The sequence below is a fragment of the Eutrigla gurnardus genome, assembly GCF_963514095.1.
Source record: "Eutrigla gurnardus genome assembly, chromosome: 22".
Lineage (NCBI taxonomy): Eukaryota > Metazoa > Chordata > Actinopteri > Perciformes > Triglidae > Eutrigla > Eutrigla gurnardus.
In genome coordinates, this window is record NC_139933.1 from 8,050,402 (window position 1) to 8,068,656 (window position 18,255).

The 18,255-nt window shown below is 41.6% G+C and overlaps 1 protein-coding gene and 1 long non-coding RNA gene across 5 annotated transcripts; both read left to right on the forward strand.

Annotated features, from left to right (window-relative positions):
* Window positions 1–450: 450 nt before the first annotated feature.
* Window positions 451–17,947, forward strand: aclyb (ATP citrate lyase b). 4 transcript variants are annotated; one of them, XM_084040567.1, is made up of 30 exons: window positions 451–597; window positions 2,873–3,054; window positions 3,360–3,482; window positions 4,245–4,307; window positions 4,996–5,186; window positions 5,654–5,733; window positions 6,039–6,169; window positions 6,388–6,506; window positions 6,832–6,968; window positions 7,227–7,288; window positions 7,991–8,108; window positions 9,745–9,899; window positions 10,481–10,574; window positions 10,805–10,861; window positions 11,392–11,421; window positions 12,747–12,888; window positions 13,161–13,329; window positions 13,445–13,549; window positions 13,700–13,900; window positions 14,030–14,107; window positions 14,190–14,300; window positions 14,388–14,515; window positions 14,604–14,697; window positions 14,817–14,971; window positions 15,061–15,211; window positions 15,365–15,508; window positions 15,712–15,825; window positions 16,114–16,196; window positions 16,425–16,501; window positions 16,589–17,947. In XM_084040567.1, the coding sequence occupies exons 2-30, from the start codon at window positions 2,896–2,898 to the stop codon at window positions 16,681–16,683; spliced, it is 3,366 nt and encodes a 1,121-aa protein (XP_083896693.1). In that variant the 5' UTR covers window positions 451–597; window positions 2,873–2,895; the 3' UTR covers window positions 16,684–17,947. The 4 variants fall into 4 exon arrangements, with proteins under 4 accessions (XP_083896693.1, XP_083896692.1, XP_083896694.1 ...); XM_084040566.1 differs by having other exon boundaries at window positions 13,700–13,896; window positions 14,026–14,107; XM_084040568.1 differs by lacking the exon at window positions 10,805–10,861 and having other exon boundaries at window positions 13,700–13,896; window positions 14,026–14,107.
* On the forward strand, window positions 11,430–12,129 carry LOC311033301. The gene is made up of 2 exons (XR_014599257.1): window positions 11,430–11,636; window positions 12,011–12,129. It is a non-coding gene; the product is annotated as an uncharacterized lncRNA (long non-coding RNA).
* Window positions 17,948–18,255: the final 308 nt, after the last annotated feature.

Sequence of the window (18,255 nt, forward strand, 5' to 3'; positions counted from 1 at the left end):
GGTTTGACAGGCATAGTTACTAGTTAGAATTTTTTTTTAACAAAATTTAATGTTTTCAGGAGTGATTTCAAAGATGATCAAATTGAATTGGAAGCTTTTAGCCACCTAGAAATCAACACCATTTTGTCCCCATCTTTTTGGATTTTATTTATTTTTGTTTTCACTGTAAAGCACTTTGTAACTTTGTTTTCTAAAGGCACTATAAAAATAGTTATCTGAAAATAATATTTCTATTAATTAAGTGACCCCTAAAAGGACCTAAGAATTTGTGCTTTCATTCGTGTTATTTATGTATTTTATTTTGGTAGCAATATTTACTTTAAATGTTTAGCATTTTTATAGTCATTTACTGTAGGCGGCTTCTTATTATGAAGCTGTGGGTGGAACTGACATCACCACGTGACCATGTTTTAACCAATCAGGCGCTGGCACAGACGTGTAATCGGTCGCCAGATTATGGTGCGACAGGGCTCGAGTGAGGTGGCAATTGGCAGCAGCAGACTCCGGTACAAGCAGAAGTAGTGACTCGCTAGCTGTGTGGTTTTTGACCGGACGGCGGTTCCTGTACTCCTAGGAGGTGCCACTTTCATTGACAAGGTAACCATTTGCACAAAAAAAAATATCTTCAACCGTTCGGGAGTTAGCTTCACTGGTTTCAGGTTAGCTAAACGGCAGTTTGCAGCAGTCCGTGAGGCTACGGCTGTTAGCCAGTCAGTCAGGACTTCCAGGTTAGTGGATGTTGCGAGGTTCGTCTGCTAACACTGGAGTCACTGTCATCCTCACAGAAAGACAATTATACTTTCATACGTTGTTCTTCTTAGCTGTTAATCTCTGAAATTGAGTTTTAATAGATTTAACTGACGTATCGCTTGCCGGGGGAGAAATAAGTTCATATTAATCACAAACGGAGGCTAACCATAGAGCATCATCGTCATCATTCTGGCAAACTTCGTTATTTCTCCTCCATACGCGTTTCGCTACACCATACTGCATCTGAACATCTTCGTCTCCTCCCCCGAAAGTTGTTCCTTATTTACTCGCAGCGTGCCAAGTTTTAAGTTAAGGAACTTGCTCGGCTAGCTAGTTGAGGCTACGGTCTGTGGAGTGGGTGTGGTAGCCTGGTACAGGAGCTTCATTCACTCGCGTTGTTGGCCTGACAAGCGCGATGAAGCACGGGAAAAAGTGATGCTAGGGCACTGCCGTGCTCCTCAAACAGCAGCTGTGTCTGAAGCAGTACCCCCCACACCCCTCCCTGGCCCCTGTGGTGCCTCTACCTCCCAGAGCCAGTTTCCTTCATGTCAGGAAGCATGTACAGTGACACATATTTTACGGTTAGATTGCTTCAAACAATGGACTGGACCCATGGATTATGGGAGGGTTAAATACTGTGACATCTGGCTCTGAAAGCATGACAGGATAGCGTGCTAAGCTAAATCCTAGCCAGCCCCCCCACATCTTGCAGACTGATAGTGAAGTGCTGCAGCTGATGCAGAAGCTTGCTATACCCTGTTGTAATGGCTGGAATAGAAGCCACCATAAAATGTTGTCAGCCACACAAAGGCAGGGTGCATGTTTTATCACGGCTCACTGCCTATCTCAGCGGTGTATGTAACTGCTGGAGCTGCTCCACACGCTGCTTTCCATAGTTTATGTTGGCTGAGCCTGTCTGACAACATGCATGGGTGTCAAAAACGGGAATATCTGGATCATCACTGCAACTTGTTTTGCTCTGTTGTGTTGTGTTGTTGAAATCCCAAACATGTTTGATGGCATGTAGCTTTTTTAATGTTAGACCATGTATTTGGATGGAGATTTAGAACCGTTTTGATGAGTCATGATGATTAACATCACATTTTGTTTGGAAACAATGAACAGATATTGACAGATGACTTATCTGGTGATCACCTGAATGTGTCAGCACTAGCTGTATCCTCTGAATCAACTAGCATTGGGTTTGGTCTTCTATTTTCTCCTTTTTGTTATATCCACGTTAAACAAAGGCTGGTTTGTTGATTGAAGGGAGGGGACTAATGACTTTGAATATTGACTAATCTCTCATCTATGAAATGATGGTGACAGTGATGGTGACATAATTAATGAGATGATTTGTACATGAATCAACATGAAACAATACTGAGGAGGTGCAGAGAAACCTGTGATCTCCACTGAGCTGTCATCAGGCACAGAACCATGAATGAAGGCATTATACAATACCAAACAAATAAGCAGATAGGAACTATGCTCTGGGATCTGTTCTGTCTAAAAGATACTAGTTCATGAAGTTGTTAAGATGAGCTAATTTTCAGCAGTTCTACATTTAGGTGTATAAAATAATATGTAGATCTTTGACCATAACTTCCTCGAGCTTCCCTAACCAAGACTAATATAATTTATATTTTGGCAGCTGCCTTCATTGCCATAGATTATTGGATAAATATGTGGCAGCAGATAGGGAATACTTTAACAGTTTATCTTAGTTTGTAGCAAAGGATTTGTCACTGTGGAAATATCAAACACAGATTACTGTTGCTATCAAAGCATGAGTGCTACTTGGCTTGTATATACAAAAATGTGGAACCCATTAGATTAGTCAGACTGGCTTTGTAAAAAAAAATGACTGTGTGACTGGGTAAGTATTTGAAAGTCCTTCAAAGACATGGATTGGTTTTCCAGGATTTCCGATTTTTCGACAGACATGGAATAGCCAGCAGTCGCCCCATCTCAGCTGAAAACTAGAATCGACTTGACCTTTTGGTTTCTAGGTGCTCAAAATGCAGCTAAGCTTACTCCTTTGTTTATATTCATCAATACATATGATGATAATGTGTTGTAACTCCTGGGAAACTAACTGTTGGTTCTCCCTCTCCCAAAGGTCCTGTGCTATCTGGCGCTGCCATGTCGGCGAAAGCCATCTCAGAGCAGACGGGGAAAGAGTTCTTGTATAAGTATATCTGCACCTCAGCAGCCGTGCAGAATCGCTTCCGCTATGCCAGCGTCACTGCTGAGACCGACTGGGACTGCCTAACACAGGAGCATCCATGGCTGCTAACAGAGGTGAGACTGCTGGGACAGACTCAACAGGCTTCTACTAGTCTTAGGTTGACGTTTTTTCCCTCTGCTTGCAAAGTAACATTGAAGTCATGAGGCTGATTACATAGCGTGTGTCCCTGAAACTGTGTGTGCATGATTACTAGCATAAGTACTAGTAAGTAATACCTGCACATAGAGAGCATTTCATATCATGTACTGGGGAAATTCTGTGATACAGTGTCATAAATAAATTAAACCAAGTATTGGTGCAAATATGTTGCCTTTTGTTTAACAAGTGGTTGATGTGTCTTTCACTTTCTTCCCTGTAGCGGCTGGTGGTAAAGCCAGATCAACTAATCAAGCGGCGTGGGAAACTCGGGCTGGTTGGCATCAACCTGGACCTGCAGGGTGTCCGAGAGTGGCTCAAAGGCCGCCTCATGAGAGAGACCACTGTGAGTAATCTCTCCATGTCCTAGTAAACGCTTAGGCCAAAAGTAGCCCAGAATTACCTTTTTATAAGACAATGAGATGTCCTGCAACTCCAGCTGAAGTATCAAATATGTGATTTGATCGGCCAAAACTGACTCAGTCTCGTTGCAGCTTTATTTGTCACTTTGCTGTCTTGTCACCAGCTGGTGCTAATCTCCGGACTTTTAAACCCCTCATTTATTTATTTCTTGTTCTTCCGTTTTGAAATACAAATAGCACACTGTCCCTGCGTGTGATTTCTGACTGATTATGTCATAAATGAAGATAACAATGCATTTTGGTCCACGTAGTAAATGACATGACTGCCATACTTCTTTTGTACAGCATGTGAAGAGACCGTTTCCCCTTGTCCGTGTAGAAGCTTGCTGCGTCCAGTGCCAGAGGCCATGGGCTTATGTTTAGATCTGCCAGGTCAAAGGTCATATAATGCCAGTGGAGGAGGGTGTTCTATTCTGGTCCACCAAGCATACTAACATGATGTACAGAACTTCAAACAGGCTATGGACATACTTCCAGCACATAAGAGCGCATGCGCCAGCCATTGTGTCCATGTCATTCTATGTGTTTCCCTTTTTCCTTTTTCTTTTTTTTCTTTTTTTTTTTTATATAAGAAATGTAAGGTGAACCCTGGGAGCAGATTGTAATGTGAAGACTCCACTTCCATCTATAACTATAACTAACTCTGTTAGGCTAATGGGCTTATGCTTTATGTTTGTCTTGAATAGGTTGGGAAGGCAAAGGGTGTGCTGAAGAACTTCCTCATTGAGCCGTTTGTCCCACACCCACAGGTAAAGTAATGCTGGTTTTGTCAGCTTGTGGTTTGTCATTCCACATCCTGTACATGTACAAATACAAATCAAATTAAATCAAATTCAAGTTGTGTAGCTTGTAATTATAGATAGACCCACGCTTACTAAGGGACCAAAGTCAACCAGGGGTGGTTGGTAACATTTACTATTTATGTACTCGAGTAACTTTTTGGAGTAAATTGTACTTGTCAGACGAGTTTTAATGCAGCACTTTTTACTCTTCCTTGAGTAGAATACTTTTACTCCAATACATTTGGATAAATTCATCTCACTACATTTATTTATTTAAATTATATTTTTTATATATTCATGATCTGTTAAGAGATGGTCCCCTCCAGCGCTGACACAGCGCTGTGAAGGTCTATGTGAGACTAGCTGGTCCCAGGTCTGCTGATTAATTTGCCAAATCATTATATTATATAGGAGACAACGTGAGTGTAATATAAGAAAAGGCTTCAATTATTTGTGTATTTATAGAATATAATATTAATCAAACATTTTATGCTCACACTTGAGATGCAGACTGAAAATATTGTGACATGTGTCTAATTTTCATCACAAATAAATACAGGTGTATGTGCACTTCTGTAACTTAAATGTATGCTCATGTGTGAAAATGTGTTTGTGTGTCCTTGTATTTTCCCCGACGCCCTTCTCGTCCACCCAGGAGGAGGAGTTTTATGTGTGTATTTATGCCACACGTGAGGGCGACTATGTGCTTTTCCACCACGAGGGAGGAGTGGAGGTGGGCGATGTGGACGCCAAGGCACAGAGGCTGATGGTGGCTGTGGATGAAAAGCTGAGGGAGGACCAAGTCACAGAGCAGCTCCTCACACATGTTCCCGATGAGAAGAAAGAGTATGGACACATCATTTTTTATATAAATATTTAACTTGATATAGTTTTTGTTCCACCTATCAGCGTCAGTAGAAACCTGGTTGTGGTGGATTGTATTTGGTACAGTTTGCTCCTATAACTTTTTGCCACATAATCAATGAGGCTCTCTGTCCTTCAGCGTGTTTTGTGTGTACTTTTGTGTGACCTTGAGAAGATTGTCTTAGTATTTTGTTTCCCCAAATACCTTCCCTAGTGTGCAGAGAACATGCTGACCTCTCTTTTATGCAGCATAACATTTCTCTTTGACTACTTTCTCCCAAGCTAAACCGTTTGAAATCTAAGTCTGTGCCACTGGGAATCCTATCATCATAAGTGACATCATTTAGCATATTTGTTTGAAAAAACATGTTATTTATTGTTAATTTATTGGATGTATGCAGGCACTTTGGATCTTTGTTTTGGTTGACTGTTTGTTTTCCTCCTTGTAGAGTCTTGGCCAGTTTCATAGTTGGCCTCTTCAACCTATATGAGGACCTCTACTTCACTTACCTTGAGATCAACCCTATAGGTATGTTGTTTTGTTTTGTTTTTTAACTTCAGACACATGCATCTCATTTATACATATTTGTATTCTTCACTTTGGGAATATCCAAAGTGTTTTATTACTGTAATTGTTCAATTTGTTTTGTATTTATTCAAGGGATTTAATTACTAGTACTTTGAGGTGTGTACCTTAATGATTCAATTAAAGTGATGAAATCTACCACAGTTGCATACTCTTCTGTAACAGACAACACAATTAATCAAACATAAAATTGAGTCTTTCGTTTTGAGGAAAATGTGAAGAAGGATAACTTTTATTCTCTTAACCAGTCGTCACCAAGGATGGAGTTTACATCCTTGACATGGCAGCCAAGATCGATGCCACAGCCGATTACATCTGCAAGTCTAAATGGGGCGATGTGGAGTTTCCACCACCCTTTGGCAGAGAAGCATATCCAGAGGTGAGATCCGAAGTACAATTAGCAGGTTTTTATGTGTGTGTAATAAAGTTATTAAGTCACTGGGTCTTTTTCACAGTTTAATCAATAAGGGATGTACAAGTTCCATCTTACTCTCATTTATTTACATTGACAATAGTCAGAAATGTAATTGAAGAAGTAGCTTAAATCATAGTTTATGACCAGAAACTTTTACCATTTCCACCATTTGTTTATTGTAGGAGGCATACATAGCTGATCTGGATGCAAAGAGCGGTGCCAGTCTGAAGCTGACCCTGCTGAACCCTCGTGGCAGGATCTGGACCATGGTGGCTGGAGGAGGGGCTTCAGTTGTCTACAGGTAGGGTTTATATCAGTGCGTGGTGTGTGCGGTTGCCATGATACGCATGGTTTCCACCTAACAAACCAGGATTAGCAACAATGTGCCAACAAAGGCAGTGAAGAGGAAGGCTGCAAGCTAGTTAACATGGAAACATACAATGAAAGACTAAAAATATATTTTTTAAATACCCCCAATAGTAGAAACATTTTGTTAGACCTCAAGGAGACACACGGTGTGTTTTGGTGGGTAAAACTGAATGTTAACATATGTTTTTTGTTTGTTCACGAGAAAACTAATTTGATGAAAACACAGTAGTTAACTGTCAACCTTCCCTCTTCTTCAGCGACACCATCTGTGACCTTGGCGGGGTGGATGAACTGGCCAACTATGGCGAGTACTCTGGTGCACCCAGTGAACAGCAGACCTACGACTACGCTAAAACTATCCTCTCTCTCATGACACGGGAGAAACATACTCAAGGTTGGTACAGCCAGCATTTTGCTCTTTGGTTTTATCAAATGTTCAAAAAAAAGCCGGCTGGAGGTTTCTGTTGAGCATGGAAATCAATGTTGGATGATTCCCCTGTGACCTGACCTGCTCGCTCTCCTTTTAGTGCGTCCCGAGGCCACCGTTCACTGTGTGTATGTGGCCAGCAATAGATTTCATGGCTGTCACCAAACTGTTTCTGAGGTGTCTTATGTCAGTCATAAATAACACACCTCTGTCTGTCTCTTGCAGGGAAAGTGCTGATCATCGGAGGAAGTATCGCAAACTTCACCAATGTGGCAGCCACATTCAAGGTGAAGCATGTTAATTATTTATCTGAAACACCGTGAAACGTTGGTTAATTCAAAACTACAACTCATGAACGATACATAACAACTATAGCTTTCAAGAAGACAACTTTAAATACTGTTTCAATAGGAAAATGCCTGTGATATTAACTTGCATGCTGGGACGGCGGACAGAATGTGCTGTAGTCCTTTTGAAGCTTTAGGAATTCTTCAGATTACTTGTTAGATGGTATTAATTAAAACAACACTGGCATTCCCTGTGTCTCTGAGCCGCTCTTAAAGGGCTAGTTCAGATTTATTTGAAGTGGGACTGTATGCAGACGGTGTATAACCTACAGTTAAAGGCCATTCAGTAGGCCCCCAGTTTGAAGAAGCAGACGGGAGTTCTAACATATGAGCAAAGAAATTAACTACTTGGGATGGGGGCAGCATCAAAACACATTTAGCCAACAAAACAAACCAAAAACAGAGTAAATGTACAATATATTTATAATATTTTCACCGCTTTATCTGATCTTGCATCTATGCTCTTCCTCAAAGAGACACTGTTGTGTTATCAAAACACCAAAGTTGCACAATAGCACAAACAAATGAACCAATCGAGTTGGAGCAACTCCTGTGTTGTTTTAAAAAGCTGACACACCCATGCAGATATTTCTGAAGAATTCACGTGATTCACATGGCTCACCTGCCTGTATCTCTCCTCAGGGCATTGTCAGGGCCATCAAAGACTACCAAGGACCTCTGAAGGAGCATGAGGTCACCATCTTTGTTCGACGTGGCGGGCCCAACTACCAGGAGGGGCTGAGGGTCATGGGGGAAGTAGGTGAGTGAGATGAAGATAAACTAAGTTAAGGACTGTAGCATGTCATTCGTTAGTTTGGAAATACGTGGTCAAGCCATTTGTAGGGGATTTTTAATGGCATTCGTATAACTGGAAAGAGGGATAATAAGGTGTTTGAATGCATGAGTGGGCGATGTGAGAGCATGAATGCAGGGCTCCAGACTAACTTTTTGCATTGGTTGCACTGGTGCGCCTAACTTTTTTTCTTAGGTGCACCAGCACAAAATTAAGGTGCACCCACATTTTTCATCGCGTCGCCTTTAACGCCAAAAGGTCACCTTTTTATCGCTCTCCTTTTACATAATGACACCCCCTTATGGCCTAGGTTAACTGCAGCACCATCAGCACCCAGAGGAACCGTTTTCTCCAGCCAATCTGCACACTGATGCCCAAGCGCAGTAAATGCTTGCTTTGTGGCACAATAAAAAGATCATACAGGTCACTAGCCTATAGATTGCAAATGGAAAACTGTTTATGTGATCTTAGCCTAGCCTAATTATATTTTTACTTAGGCTATTCATTTTTAATAATAATATTAGGAATAGGCTACTATACAATTTCCTATTCATGATCTCTCATGCTGTAATGTGGACCTTCAAACACTGTGCGTGTCCATGCTCCACCGGACATGTCCAATTAACATGTTGACCGGACTCCCTTTATGCAAAATGCGGCAGTAGACAATAACGCACTCCTTCGTAGAGACGTCTGTGTCGCCGTCAGTCATGAATGACGTGTACGTGGCGTTTCCAACCTCCGCAGCTGTCTTGTTCTTTAGTGTGTCGGCATTTTTTTCATCAGAATAATTTCGGACTTAAATTTAGTGAACGGCAACTCCTCCCTTGCAATATTGTATGCGACGTTGAATTTTATAATCATTTCAGATTCCTCAGCGGACGTGATTGATACAGCCTGACGCTGAAATGCAGCTGGATGAGGGGCCACTTTATTAACACACTTATCACGGCATGTAGTATGCTTTTTGGACATATTGCGCTTTTTCAATGTCTCGATGCGAAATGTTGTTGACTCCTCCACAAACGCACTATTACCGGCCAAATTCTGACCGCACTCCCGACAATAAATGCAGTGCATTGAGTCCCTTTCTTCATCGTACATCAGCCAGGGAAATTGCTTCAACCAGTCCTGTCTGAAGGCATATTTTTGGGCTTTTTAATTAGTCTCGGGGCGAGGCTTTCTGACTCTCTTCACTTTCAAAGAAAATCGAAGCGCTCATTGTCGAAGCGCTCAGAGTACCTGCTCTGCTCGCTCGCATTTTCGAACTGACACAATTTACAGCAGTGTGAAAAGGACCACAGCCAATCAGAGGCAAGGACCCGCCCGAGCTCTGTCTCTTATTGGTTTAGACCACGATACCGTCAGGAGAACATAAAGAGATGCTGCGCTTATGATTTTTTTTTTCACCCGAGCAGCGTTAGGTGCACCAGTGCGACCTACAATTTTTTTCAGTCGCACTCATAAAAATTTTGGTCGCATATGCGACCAAAATGGTCGCACTCTGGAGCCCTGGAATGCCTGTTTTTTTGGTGTGTGTTTATTTTTTTAGATGCATAAAGAATGTATTATTTTAAATTGACTTGTTTAACTCTTTCTGCAGGGAAGACTACAGGTATTCCTATCCACGTGTTTGGTACGGAGACCCACATGACGGCCATTGTTGGAATGGCTCTGGGCCACCGGCCAATCCCTAACCAGCCCCCAATGGACGCACATACGGCCAACTTCCTCCTGAATGCCAGCAGCAATGCAGTGGTATTTTCATTTAGTTACACTGAGCGAAAATTAGGATGGTCTGCAGGTTTTCTGCCTCCTTTTTTTTTCTTTTTTTTTTAAACACAGTACAGATATCATATTGCTTGAGATTGGCACCACATTTTCATGTCCTAATTGTCCCCTGAGTTAGATGGAGATTTAAATTGTGAACTGTCCCTATGAAAACCCAGTTAACTATTTTTCTCTGTTTTTGAGAGTTAATTAAAGGTTTATTGCTTAATGACTGACTATCTTAATTTCACAATTCAGTCATGCATGTTCAAACACTGAGCATTGAAAGGTTTGGACTTTGGAATTTATTTGAGTAGTGTATAGCGATTTTCTTTTTTATATAGTCTGTATGCTCTTTAGCCTCCGTTTTCTTTGTTGAATGTGGCCCTCCATGTTCTCTTCAAGAATGCATTCCTTTCAAGGCTATATTGACTAAGTAAATATGAGTGATAAGCTCATACATTGCATGTGTATACTAAAAATGTAAACAGTAAGAGGGACATTGTTAATTCTCTGCTACCATTCCTCATTATAATAGCATGAATGTTTGTTTTTACTTTCTGAACCAGACTCCAGCTGCAACAAGGACCGCGTCATTCTCTGAACCCAGGACGTCTAACGATGTCACCCCGGCCAAAAAATCTAAAGCAGGTCTCCCAGCAGGTAATGAACACAGTAACACTCACCTATCCACCGCATCTTATCAGCAAGAATCCATAGGTACTCATACACTTTGGCTTCTTCATCTCACTTATCTTTGCGTCCTGTATTTCTCCCTACCTCTGTACGCTGCTATTCTGCATTTTAATTTTCTTACTATTTCCCCCCCTCCTCTTGTTTTGCTGCACAAACTGTCCACTCACCCTCGTCTTTTTCATGCTCATTTTTCTAAGACTCGCTTCATTCTATACTGTGGCCTCTGAAGAATATGGTCACAGGTGATTGGAAAGGTGAGTGCTGGTGTGCCATCTCCGCACTGCATTTGGCTGCTCACACACTCTACACTGGGCATTTTTTTCTTCTTCTTACCCCTCGCCCTCCTAATGTAGAAAGGAGTGTGTCTGCGTAGGAGTGTGTCTGCGTGTGTGTGTGAAGCCTACATGTTTGTATCACCTCATATGTCCAAATTAAGCATACCATTTTTCTAATGCTGAAACTCAAAAATACAAGCATCTTTTGAAGGGGTTTGTCGTGTTTACACTGATTTTTGTGTTGTGTAGGAATAGTTTTAGTAAAGCAAATGTAATATTAGTTTTAGAACATTCAGCACAGGCTTTGTCGAAATTAGATTTCTAGACTATACCTTTTAGATTGCTTTTCCCAGTAAATGCATGCGCCGTCTTTCTCCAGGTGTGCTTTTTACGAAGTTAACAGAATGCACTGAAGTCTAATGAAAAAAGATAAATATGCACTCATTATTTTCTCCTTTTTTTTGTGCTCATTTTGTCATATTTTGTGTTCCCGTCCTGTGGGGTCACAGAAGCGCAAGCCTCTTCAGGCTGCAGCGGAGGTATGGAAGGGTGTGAAAAACCTGTCCTCCTGCTCTCTCCGCGCTCTGTCCACTTCCCCCCCGCCTCCCCAGTTTTGTGTTTTGCTGATATTTTTACGAAGTCTGTCCTTTTTCCCTCCACATTATTATGGTAGCCTACTCACCTTTTAGGGTGTATTTGTTTTAGGACTCTGGATGAAAATTTAAGTTTGAATTGAGATTGGTGAATGATCTTGGTACAACATAGAAGTGATGTGAAAATAAACAATGGCAGATGTTTTTCTATAATATTATTGAAATTAACTTGACAAAACCGCAACCCCCCACAGTCATTTCAAGATTTCCTTTCCTTTTTAAGACATATTTCATTCTAAAACCAGGGTATCTGCAGATCTAAAAACATGTTTAGAACCCCACTGGGTTTCTATAATAATTTAATAATTTGGCTGCTATGATCACCACACGTATTAAATAGAAATCTATGTCTAAATCCTTACATTTAATGTGGTGAACCCTGCAAAAACCCTCTGATACCTTTCTTCTGGACCTTGAAATATTACATTATCAACAAACAAGGCTTATGTGGTATTCCTGCTTGGTAATGAGCCAGTCGGGTGATGTTTCGCAATCCACTCAGCAACATTTACAAACATACAGTAGAAAAGGCCTTTTGCATTCAGGAAAAAGTGAGTAAAATCACTATTTTTAAATGCAATATTAAATGCATTGGGGAAAAAAGGAAAATATATCAAATGTATTGATATTTAGTTGGTCAGAAAAATACTGTAAAACCACCGTGGTCCCTTGATGGACAAGCAGCTGTACATGCCTTGTGCAGAACTGAGAGTTGTTAGTATCATGTGAGAATGGAAATTTCACTTCAAATCTTCTGCCCCAACCACTTGTGCCATTTTAATTTTAACATTGTGAGACCGCAAATTATTCCTTAACTGTGTGACCTGGAGGTGGAGAAAATAATGGACTCTTAGACTAACTTGATTACACTTACAAATGTGAGTTATTTTTAAGTTGAATGCAGCAAAAAAAAGGCATGACCTTCCTTCTGAAGTGGTGTTTGCAGTGGTGAGGAGTTATTTTCTCTACCTCTTGTATCTCTGTCCTCAGAGTGAGTTCTCTCTGTGTTCTACTTGTAACCATACCCTTTCCTGCTATTTTCCTGAGCCTGACCCCCTCCTCTCGCCTGTGTGGATTTTTCTTTCCGTTTCCGGCTCCGACTTGACACTCTCTCTCTCTCTCTCTCTCTCTCTCTCTCTCTCTCTCTCTCTCTCTCTCTCTCTCTCTCTCTCTCTCTCTCTCTATCTGTATTTGCCTTCTCGTTCTTTCAGCCAAAGCCCCCACACTCTTCAGAAAACAAACCAAGGCCATCGTCTGGGGCATGCAGACACGTGCCGTACAAGGCATGATGGACTTTGACTACGTATGCTCCCGGGAAGAACCCTCCGTGGCAGCCATGGTCTACCCCTTCACGTAGGTTCCCAAAGTTTGTCTGAAATGAGTGAATGAAGAGACTTGATATTGTGCTAACCCTTTTTGAATTTGCATCAAAAGGAATGTAAACCACAATAATAAAAACTACACAGACAGTTTTGCCACGGCGTAAATAAAAGGGAAACATCTCTTATACAATGAAGGAAAATGTAACACACTCACTCATCCACTATGACCAATTGCGTTGAGCAAGTATTAACTTATTTTTGTGACAGTAAATCCTTACCTTTTTAAATGTGTGTGTTGTCCAGTGGGGATCACAAGCAGAAGTTTTACTGGGGCCACAAGGAGATCCTGATACCGGTCTATAAGAACATGGCCGACGCCACGAAGAAGCACACCGAGGTGGACGTCCTGATTAGCTTTGCTTCACTGCGCTCAGCCTTCGAAAGCACTATGGAGGCCATGCAGTACCCACAGGTAGAAAGACATACTATAAATAAAATATGTTTCTATAAAATAAATCACTGAATGAACATGTAAGATTCAGCCTTCATTCACTCAAGTGGAATCTCATATCCGATTGTGTTTTCAGATCCACACTATCGCTATCATAGCTGAGGGCATTCCTGAAGCTCAGACAAGGAAGATAATCAAGATGGCTGATGAGAAAGGAGTCACTATCATCGGCCCCGCTACGGTATGCAGCTTTATCTCACCAGCAGAGACTATTGAGGGACTGTTTCTAAGTACTGCAGCGGTTGTGTCTGTTTAGATGTCTTGGGACATAAGCAGAAAATGACCAATATCAACTGGTTTGCATAAGTTAATTTGATTGTCTGTCTCACAGGTTGGTGGCATCAAGCCAGGCTGTTTTAAGATTGGCAACACGGGTGGCATGCTCGACAACATCCTTGCCTCCAAACTTTATCGCCCTGGCAGCGTGGCGTACGTGTCCCGCTCCGGGGGCATGTCCAACGAGCTGAACAACATCATCTCCCGCACCACAGACGGCGTCTATGAAGGTGTTGCGATCGGAGGAGACAGGTACAAGGACTCGCTTGCAAATTATTTCCTGGTTGATGAGAGACAGCTGTCCTTTTGAAGCCTTTTTTTAAACTATTAGTTTTGGGATGATTGCTCCACAAACGCATGACTTTGCTCCTCTTTGTCAAGATATCCAGGCTCCACCTTCATGGACCACGTCCTACGTTACCAGGACACTCCTGGGGTTAAGATGATAATAGTGCTGGGAGAGGTAGGAGTATTTGTTTAATGAAATGAATGTCTCGGCAAAACCATTTCCCATTTTCAACACGTCTTTTTATTTGACATCAAAGATCGGAGGCACAGAGGAGTACAAGATCTGCCAGGGCATCAGAGAGGGCAGGATAACCAAGCCTGTGGTGTGCTGGTGTATTGGAACCTGCGCTACCATGTTTGCTTCAGAGGTTTGTTGGCAGTGTTGGAAAAAGAACATGCAATTTTGCTGTTGTAGTTACAAGTTTTTAAGCTCAACCCGTCACTGCCATCTTCAGGTTCAGTTTGGCCATGCAGGCGCCTGTGCCAACCAGGCCTCAGAAACGGCGGTAGCCAAGAACCAAGCTCTGAGGGACGCCGGCGCTTATGTACCAAAGAGCTTTGATGAGCTGGGGGATGTCATCAAGTGAGAAATCATTGTACAGTCATACCAAATTTTGTCATAGAATGTATTTGGGATTTTTCACTGATATTGTGAACATGTGGTGAAACAGGACCGTTTATGATGAACTGGTGGCCAATGGTACCATCGTTCCTGCCCAGGAGGTGCCTCCCCCAACGGTACCCATGGATTACTCTTGGGCCAGGGTAAGAAATGTATTCATTACAACTATATAAAAGCCGATACTAATAGCTGCTTCATGTTTATTACCCATATGTTAGAGTCCATCTAATATCTGATTTACTCTCCACTGGATCTCCTCCAGGAGTTGGGCCTGATCCGTAAACCGGCCTCATTCATGACGAGCATCTGCGACGAGCGAGGCCAGGAGCTCATCTATGCTGGCATGCCCATTACTGAGGTCTTCAAAGAGGAGATGGGTTTAGGTGGAGTGCTGGGCTTGCTTTGGTTCCAACGCAGGTCGGTATGACGAGGAGAAGGCGCCTCGTCTGTTAACTTTATTACAAATAGATTGTCGGAGGAATAAGCTGTGCCGTGTTTCTGTCTAGGTTGCCGCGCTACGCCTGCCAGTTCATCGAGATGTGCCTGATGGTGACCGCCGATCACGGTCCCGCCGTCTCCGGCGCACACAACACCATCGTCTGCGCTCGTGCCGGCAAGGACCTTATCTCAAGCCTCACCTCCGGCCTGCTCACAATCGTCAGTACTGCTCACACACTTACACACATACATTATATTCCACCATCTCGACCTAGACAAAAATGCAGAAAACGTATCCACTTATCTCATCTTTTTTTTTTTTACTGGCTAAACTGTTTCTGTACCGAAACCTGACTGATTGATAAATTCCAGGGTGACCGTTTTGGAGGTGCTCTGGATGCAGCGGCGAAGCAGTTCAGTAAGGCATTCGACAGTGGCATGCTGCCCATGGAATTCGTCAACAAGATGAAGAAGGACGGCAAGCTGATCATGGGCATCGGCCACAGAGTCAAATCGGTAGGCAGCCCTCAGCTTTTCACACGAACATCCGTTACATTATCAAGATCCATGAATGATGTGGCATTTTTAGATTATAGTAAACAACAAGTTAAGGTCACACCTGTGAATATATTCAGGTTAAAGTAAGGAATACCATACGGTTGCATTTAAGAGGTTTTATTAAAAGAACACAAAGTAACGCCGTTTGTCTCCGTTTTCAGATTAACAACCCTGACATGCGGGTGCAGATTCTGAAGGACTTTGTAAAGACGCATTTCACCTCCACCCAGCTACTTGACTACGCCCTGGATGTCGAGAAGATCACTACCTCCAAGGTACGTGTCCTCCACATCAGCACGAGTGAATCAAAACATCAGAAGACGATTTCCCATGGGAAAAACCTAATGCATAAAATGGTCTTAATAGGAATTGAGGAGTAGTTGTGACAGAACAATGAAATAAGTAAAATATATTGCATTCGGGTTGATATTGCAATTATCTATCGCAGATTTTTCGTACGAAAAAAACATTTAATTGATTTTGGCCCATTGAATATTTCCTCTTTTTATGTGAAATTGGGCAATATTTCTCTTAGCAAAGTAATTTCCATTCCTTATTTTTAGAAACCCAACCTGATCCTCAACGTAGACGGTTTTATTGGCGTTGCCTTTGTGGACCTGCTTCGGACGTGCGGCGGCTTCACACGGTAACATATTTTATACGATTTCTGTGCTTTACTATATTGTCATCCGTTGTCTGTAAATACACCATTTTCCACAGAAGGAGTTATAGTTCAGAAATACATTTATGTGGTTTAAAGCCTTTTGTTAGACTGAACAATTCAGATGCCAAAAGTGCATCGTCTGTTTTCTGTGTCGATGGCAAACACACTGTCCAGTATTGTTTCTCACATGAATGTTGGAACTGTTTCCAGAGACGAGGCTGACGAGTTTGTGGAGATCGGTGCACTAAATGGGATCTTTGTCCTTGGCCGCAGTATGGGCTTTATTGGTGAGTCTCATTCAGACGGAGCCACGACGCCCAAGTTTCAAAGTATTATAAAAACGGACGTCTAACTTGGTGTTTGTCTGATATTAGGACATTACCTGGACCAGAAGAGGCTGAAACAGGGTTTGTACCGCCACCCCTGGGATGACATCTCCTATGTGCTTCCTGAACACATGTCCATGTAATCCCCTACATTGCAGAATGGAACACGCTTCCAGACATGGGTCAGGCAGCATTACGCATCTCGCTTAACGTATAGGTACTCTCCAGGTACAACGGTAAACCTGGGCGGGGGGTGATTCTGGAAAATGAAGTACTGTCTGGCTGAGGGATCTGGGTAGCAGTTTTCAATCTAGTTTTTACGGAGAAAAAGGTGACGTATATTTTTAGATTTAGTTTTTGACAAATTTAAAGTCCCGAGATGTAACTCATTCCGTTTTGGCCACAGATCCAAATCAATGCTAGCTTACAGCATTTGTAAAAGGAAAAAGATACATTGGTACTTTAAAACAATGGGCAAAGGGGCAGGATTCAAAGCACATTTCCGATTAGGTACTCTGCAGTAACGGCTGCTGATGAGAATTTTTTCGGACTAAACAATACAAGGTTGTTTTTATACTACTCCCCAAAAAAAATGTAATCAGCATTTGCCTGTTTTAGGCTGCAAGAAAGTGTGATTAATTACGCTTTCTGAGTATTGCACCTTAGTTTATACACCAGGAAATAACGTTAGTTTTAAATATCTTCTCCTAGTTTCACTCCCACTGTAAAAGATTGTTGTCATCACAATTTAAACCAAAGTTATTTCTAGGAATTTTTTCGTCTTTGTCAATTTGAAGGGAAACAAACGGTCCAGTTGTCGATGCAGCTGAAGCTTCTCTCGATGTTACGTTTTGAAAAGGAGGCATCACAATGGGATAACGGAATACAATAAACAGGTGATGATTTATGTGTCACTCCACTAATGCCTTCCCTAGAACAACCCTGGTTGTAAACCTGTGGTTGAGATCATCAGCAACTGTAAAGTAGATGCAGTTTTTGGGGTGTTCAAGTCTTTCACGCCAAATAAGAATTGACCTACTTGTGTTGCTATTCTGAATAACTGTTAGAAAACAGGAAAATGTAGAAGCATCAAAAGGGTACGGAGAAAATGCTTCATGAATGAGCCCTTTGAGTCTTTGAAAGCACCTTACGGTGAGGGAACATGAAGGCAGTTTGCTTTGCTTGGGGAAATGACTGCACGTAATACATATAGTAATGTGGCTCTGTAAGAGAATTGTCCAACTTTCACTAAAGACTTGACAAAAAAATGCTTTGTAACCGCCCAATGCCTGCTGTGTTTGACCTTTTTGTTTTGCTATTATTTAACTGTGAAAAAAAAAAGCTTTTTTTTGTATGCTGTCATATAGTAGTATAATAATAATAAAGAACGTATTGTTTTACTTTTAATTTTGGCTGAAGTGTGTGTGTCTTAATCTGTTGTAGGTTCTTTCCATCAAACTTTTTTTTGAAGAATTGCCCTTTTGTAAAAAAAAATATATATATATATATATATATATATATATATATAATTATTATTGGGGGGAAATAACAAATGACCAACTGGAACTATGATTCCAGTCATAACCCAGGTCAATTACAAATAATTAACATTTCAATGGAAGAGTAATAATACTGAAGGAGCTAAATATTACAAATATGGCTTACAACTTGCATGACCCAAATTATATGGAACGTCTAATTCTTCACCTGTATTT

Bases quoted from the DNA above. Each gene is read 5' to 3' on its own strand.
- aclyb (XM_084040567.1), top strand. From the start codon at position 2,896: ATGTCGGCGAAAGCCATCTCAGAGCAGACGGGGAAAGAGTTCTTGTAT. The intron at 14,516-14,603 runs GTGAGAAATCAT...GTGGTGAAACAG, and splicing joins GAGCTGGGGGATGTCATCAA to GACCGTTTATGATGAACTGG. The intron at 16,502-16,588 runs GTGAGTCTCATT...GTCTGATATTAG, and splicing joins CCGCAGTATGGGCTTTATTG to GACATTACCTGGACCAGAAG.